We start from the raw sequence: 6,417 nt of genomic DNA on the forward strand, positions 1-6,417 counted from the left end.
ATACAATTCAACGTCCATGGGCCCGTTTCTCAAAAGCTTGTAACTTGTAATACAAGTGGAAGTCCCTTTCTAACAACAGCTGTCAAAAAGTGACATCCGCGTGTTACAAGTTTTTGAGAAACGGGCCCCAAAAGTGAATGACAGTGATAAAAAATATAAGACTGTAATTATTCTTATTTATAATAATGTGATAGTTAATATTAAGCTTGTAATAACAAAAAAATCTAAATGTCAATAAAATACTGCGTGTATCATCGTTGTTTCATTTGGAAATATCCAATCCCCTTCCAAGACCAGATTTCGATATCCAAAAGCATGATAGGTAGAGTCGGACCAACATAACTTTTCATGGCGTTTTCAATGATAAAGTGTGGCAATGTCATCGTTTACGTCAAATTTATATGAAAATATGACGTTTATAATAACCAGAGATCGGACAAATTTGCGACATTGCTCGCAATAATCTGGACAAGACTCCGAAAATGATTAAATAATTAATCATTTAATTATTTTAATTAATTTTTTACTTGTGATTTAATTTTGTTCCCTCGTCAATAAATAGCACTTAAATATATTATTGATATAAAAAAATGAGTACCTACAGAAAATTTGGAAAACATACTGATTAATTTCTTTAATAAATTTACATTATAAGAAATCTTTGTGTTTTTTATTGATTAGGAATCAAAATTAAACCTCAGGTAAGAAATTAATTAAATGATTAATTATTTAATCAACTTTGGAGTCATGTCCACATTATTGCGAGCAATGTCGCAAATTTGTCCGATCTCTGATAATAACAATCCCTTACTTTGTTAACTGTTAAATAAGTTAACTTAACGGACTCTAACCTCAGGTAATATATTACCGGCGAATTACACTTTAAACAACATTTATGAGACAAAAGCTAAAACTATTTCATTAAGTATAAAGATGTTCTCGTAGCGCCACTTGCACCATCCCACTAACCCGGGGTTAATCGGATAAACCGTTCACCCAGTGTCAAATTGTACTGGTAGCCATGGTAACTCCAGGTTTAACCGTTAAACCCCAGGTTAGTGGGACTGTGCAAGTGGCACTTAACAGACACACGGACAGTGCTGCTAGGGGCCTGTAATACAAGATTATGATCGGAATATTCGCCGCAATCGGATAAACTTCGGTAGTTCAAATACAGTCAGCAGCGGAAGTTGCTAAGCGGGCGAGGTGTTCAAAATGATATTCACGCGACTTTATTGTTAAGAGAATAAGAGGGCGTCAAGGTAATTTTGAACACCTCGCCCGCTTAGCAACTTCTGCTGTTGACTGTACTTATTCGACATTGGAAATGGTTAATGTAATTCAATTACATTTCACCCCACAGAGGCCGCAGCAGCCGCAGCAGTCTTCCAGTGGTTCCTCCCCCATCTGGACCCTGAAGATGGACATCCTCCGTGCCATCCTGCAGTTCGGCACCAGCGTCATCGCGCTCGGCTCATCCAGCTCTTCTAACGCCATAACTCAATAGTCATAAGTGCCATATTCGTTTAATATATTACGTGTCCAAAATTGTGTTTAATTAGTGTGAGCACTGAGTGGACGTTTGAGCGGGGCGACCAGTAGTGCCCCATCCCCCATCACACGAGCGCTTTTTCAAGGCGCGTTAAAAAAGCGCTTGGATCTGTCTGCACGCTAAATTCAATTTAACGACCAAGGCTTAAAGTCGAAAATCCAACGCCGCATGATAAAAATCGCCAACGCCATCGTGTGAATAAATACACATGTATATATCCATTTGTGTCATTCAAACGCTTTTTTAACGCGCGTTGGAAAGCGCTCGTGCGAATGAGGCCGTAAAGTCAGCGGTGCGGCGTCCATATTAAAAGAGAGTAACAGACTACCGCGCGTGGTGCACGTATCGATAGTGTAAGGTACTTAATTATAAGTTAGAGCGAGAAGATATTTTGACCGCACCAAGGTCGCGGTGCGGTGCGGTAGTCTGTTACGGCTTTAAAAATGCAAACATTGCAAGCGGCGTATTGCACGCTGTTCAAATCCCTTGGTAGCTCGACGCCACGCCGCACGCTCTTCACTGAGGCCATAGGCCGGTTAGTTTTGGTAGCTGTAGTTAGTGTCATTATTAGTGGGTATTAGAGTTCACTCAATAGTTATACTTAGAAGATGTCTTCTTATAGTCGCTTCTCTCCTACCGAGGTGATGATTAATTCGTTGATCTGCAAGAAAGGATAAAGTTTAGGAATACGTAGTTTTCTAAAGGTTCTTGGGGAAAGTTTACGTTTTTGAAAATACGAATGATTAAATCCTGTATCTTAGGACATACCCGTATTTGCTGTAGCGCCACTTCCTTAGATCGTTCCTTAGCAACATACACCGTTCACTAACCCGGGGTTAACCAGTTAAACCTGGAGTTACCATGGTTACCAGTACAATTTGACACTGGGTTAACGGTTTAACCGCTTAAACACGGGTTAGTGGGATGGTGCATGGTGCAAGTGGCACTTATCAGTAGTGTGTTATTATTTAATCTATTGGCTTTATTCAACTCTAACCCGTCGATAATCGTTTGTCCCTCTCTGTCATTTTGACCTTTTTGTTTTTAGAAAGAGAGACAAAATTTAACAAAGGTTTGCTAAGTTTCATGAATAAGTGGATATACTTAATATATGTAGTATAGTACCGTACATTAACGTTAGGCGGTGTAGAGAGCGCATACAGCACGGCGCCGGCGACGTCGCTGGCTTGAAGCGCCACGTCATTAGATTCCTTACTAACATAATCGAGCGACTTGCTTGCGAGCTCAGTCATCGTGTTGCCCGGTGAGATGCTCTGAAACATGTCATTGTTTAGGTTAGGGCGTCCGCTAGCTGGCGCGGTTGCACGGAGCGAGTGAGCGGGTTAGCGAAAAATAGCATGAGCAGCCGGCCTAGCCAAGCGGACAATCGCTATCGCTTCGCCATCGAATCGGTTTGTGTCTCTCTATCGTTCTTCCATATTAGTGCGACAGTGACAGTTGCGTTTCGATCGCTACGGAGCGTAAGCGATTGGCACGTTGGCTACGCGGCCAGTGCTATCTGGCGCGGATGCATGCGACGGATTTAACCTACAATGGCAATCGCGTGCGTGCGCCCGCTCCGGCCAGCTAGCGACCGCTTAAGACGCCTAGCCTTTATATCCAGTCACATGATTGATATTTTTCAGCGACCTCTAATAATATAAAAGATAAGGGTGACAGCTGGCAACAATAGTTGCCAAAAGCATGTGGCTAATATTGCATCTCTAGAAAATTTGACGTGACCGGGCGACTTATTTAGAGATTATGGTGTTAGTGCTATAGAGATGATCTGGCGGTCAATATAAGATTCCTAGTGCTCCTTTTGACATAAAGTATGATACATACCGTAAGCTTGATCTTGCTGTTGAAGTCCGCCAGCTCTTGGCTAAGGAGGCCGTTGAAAGCGGTGATGGCGTGTTTAGAGGCCGAGTACACGTTCATATGCGAGTTGAAAGGCACGTAATGGCCCGCTAAGCTGAAAATATCCCCGGGGTCAAACAGATTACTGTGTTATCGTCTTTCCTGTAGACATACACAAGAGTTAAGGGCTATAAAGGTTAATTTTCTTGTTTAACCCTTATCCACGTGAAAAGGTCCTCCTTTTATTTAGAGAACTATGATAAAATCATTACTTACATGCCCACAAGCTGTTAACTATTGCCCACAGGAGAGAAAAATGTACAGTTAGTGCTAACACACTAGTTTTCTCTCCTGTGGGCAATAGTTAACAGCTTGTGGGCATGTAAGTAATGATTTTATCATAGTTCTCTAAATACAAGGAGGACCTTTTCACGTGGATAAGGGTTAAATAAGAAAATTAACCTTTATAGCCCTTAACTCTTGTGTATGTCTACAGGAAAGACGATAACACAGTAATCTGTTTGACCCGGGAAAAACTCATATTGAATTGATACTTATGTATGATATGTATAGGTATGTAAACGGTTTCAATTGCAGATGGGACAGGTTTTAACGACAACAGTTAAAATAAGCATGTGGGCAAAATGTTGTGCCAACGCAAGGAAGCTGCTGAAATAAAATAACCCTCGTGAATTTCCCTTTTTTACATAGGTATGCAAAGGTACCTATTTTATAAATTATCCATTTTTTCAGTCAAAATATTGTCCATAGTGAAATATGTAGGTAGGCGTAGAGTTAGACCAAGATAAGTCTGCATTTTGATAGCACACGCAGAAAAAGTGTTATTTTGAAATTATGACGTAAATACCTTGGTGTAACTCTAGATAAGTATGAGAATAATAGGTACCTATGTAATTGTTACCTGTTAATGTTGACGATGTGGCCATCGATGCTACGCTTCTTCATGGAGGCGACAGCGAACTTGGAGCACAGGATCACCCCTTTGGTGTTCACGTCCAGCGTTCGGCTCAGATTCTCCGCGCTCACGACGTCTTTACCCACGTCTGTGAACAGTGTGAAAAAAATTTTTTCATCCATTCTATTTCATCTTTCAAAAAAGGGCTTCCATCAAATTTATGATAGTTTCACCAAGGTCGAAAGTGAGCTCGTTGAGCATGATGTTGTTCGGTAATCGAAATCTCGATTGTTTTTGATACTGATGGTAGTTGCTAGTTTTTGACACGTAGAATTACCTACGTTATTTTATGTATAGTTTATCAAGTTTTTTATTTTGTATTTTATTTCATGAAGTAAATGCAGTTTAGATTGCACAACAGTTTCGTCATTCCGAAAAACCGTAATCGTTCATGGTACTTACATTTGTTATTTGTATATCGACTCGGTCTTTAGTTTGAGAAAATCAAATAAGAATGGAAGTGATTGTACCTATCAGAAATTAGAATAGTCCAAGTAAAGGCTGACTCACGCTAGACCGGGTCGGGGCCGAGCCGGAGCTTCCGGAGCTTTGTTTTCTATGGAAAGTATCACGTGATCAACGATCAGCCGTCATAGAAAATAACATGTCGGACGCCCCGGCCCGGGCACGGCCCGGTCTAGCGTGAGTCATCCTTGTTGCTTTACTTAATTGTTTGGGCACTCACCAGTGACCTGGCCAGGGAACATGACCCCAGCACAGTTGACGAGGACGCTCACACCACCGAACTTGTCAATCCAGCAAAACAACTCTTCGAGGCGCTTGTGGTCCGTCACGTCCACCTGCTTCGGGATTACGTTCTTCAGGAACTCGGGCTTCAGCAGCGGACTTAGGTACTATCAAATAAATGGCAGTTAGATGTTAATAATAAATATTTCAAAAAATCTATCTATCGGCTGATTATAAGAGCGACTAGGGATCAGGGCTGTGAGGTGGCAAGACTCACCAGAGCATACAGAAAAAAATACATAGATTGCTCACTCCATACATCAGTTTTGGTAACAAAAAGACTATTAATTTCAGTCTCTTATTAGATGTATTCATCTAGCATCGAGTAGCGGAACTATCAGTACTGCTACTTGACAATGACAACATAATCTATGACCAGAGTGTGACTGCAGAGCTCCAAAGCAGACTATCCACCACATAACAGTAGACTGCCCTAAGAAAGAGTTTATTGGCAACCATGAAGACTTGCTCGCTCCTAGTGAAGACGCAGTGCTATGGATCAAGACATTTTATATAGTTCTTTAATTCTTTATTACTTTCTAATATTTTAAGCAACTCGAATCTTGCCATACGATTAAATAAATCGGCTGATTCAAGCTCGGCAGTAGCTGTCAAAGTAACTACCGCATGTTACCCCTTCACTACCAGTTCATCAATGAAGACTCACATCGGTGAAAACCTTTTTTGGGGATAGGTATGTCGACAGCGACAACCCTCAGACCCGCCTCGGCCAAAGCAGCGGCAGTAGCAACACCAATTCCTCGACCGAGTACCCGTCACTACCACGATGTAACCCACCATCCACCAGTTCATCAATGAAGACTCACATCGGTGATAGCGTTCTCTGGGGCTATGTCGACAGCGACGACCCTCAGACACGTCTCGGCCAAAGCAGCGGCAGTGGCAGCACCGATTCCCGACCCAGCTCCCGTCACTACCGCGGTCTGTCCCATCCATCGCTCCATGATACAAGTTCCTACAATTATACAAGCTCTTCACAATATGTCCGTGGCTATCCCAACTAGAGTTAAAGTAATTTGAACATATTATTTGTACCTAATAATTGGAGAACAGAAAAACTCGCGTAGGTATATAATATATTGTGATAAGTCAAATACCTATTTCACTGAGACGGAGATGTCTGTGTTGTCTTTAATCGCGCACGAATACCTAGTATTTTTGTTACTTTACCAATAATGTATACCGATCTATGTCTACGTAATACGTAATATGTATTTTAGCGTGAAAAGATAAAAACCCGCAAAATTATCTCGCAAAACGA

The 6,417-nt window shown here is 41.4% G+C and overlaps 1 protein-coding gene across 1 annotated transcript; it reads right to left on the reverse strand.

The window, feature by feature from the left end:
- Window positions 1–2,157: 2,157 nt before the first annotated feature.
- LOC134656952 (farnesol dehydrogenase-like) lies at window positions 2,158–6,115 on the reverse strand. Its single transcript, XM_063512514.1, has 6 exons — window positions 5,963–6,115; window positions 5,074–5,242; window positions 4,335–4,476; window positions 3,398–3,527; window positions 2,683–2,826; window positions 2,158–2,213 (listed from the first exon to the last, which is right to left on the reverse strand). The coding sequence occupies exons 1-6, from the start codon at window positions 6,098–6,100 to the stop codon at window positions 2,169–2,171; spliced, it is 768 nt and encodes a 255-aa protein (XP_063368584.1). The 5' UTR covers window positions 6,101–6,115; the 3' UTR covers window positions 2,158–2,168.
- Between the last annotated feature and the right edge of the window lie 302 nt (window positions 6,116–6,417).

The sequence above is a fragment of the Cydia amplana genome, chromosome 19 (assembly GCF_948474715.1).
Source record: "Cydia amplana chromosome 19, ilCydAmpl1.1, whole genome shotgun sequence".
NCBI classification, from domain to species: Eukaryota; Metazoa; Arthropoda; class Insecta; order Lepidoptera; family Tortricidae; genus Cydia; species Cydia amplana.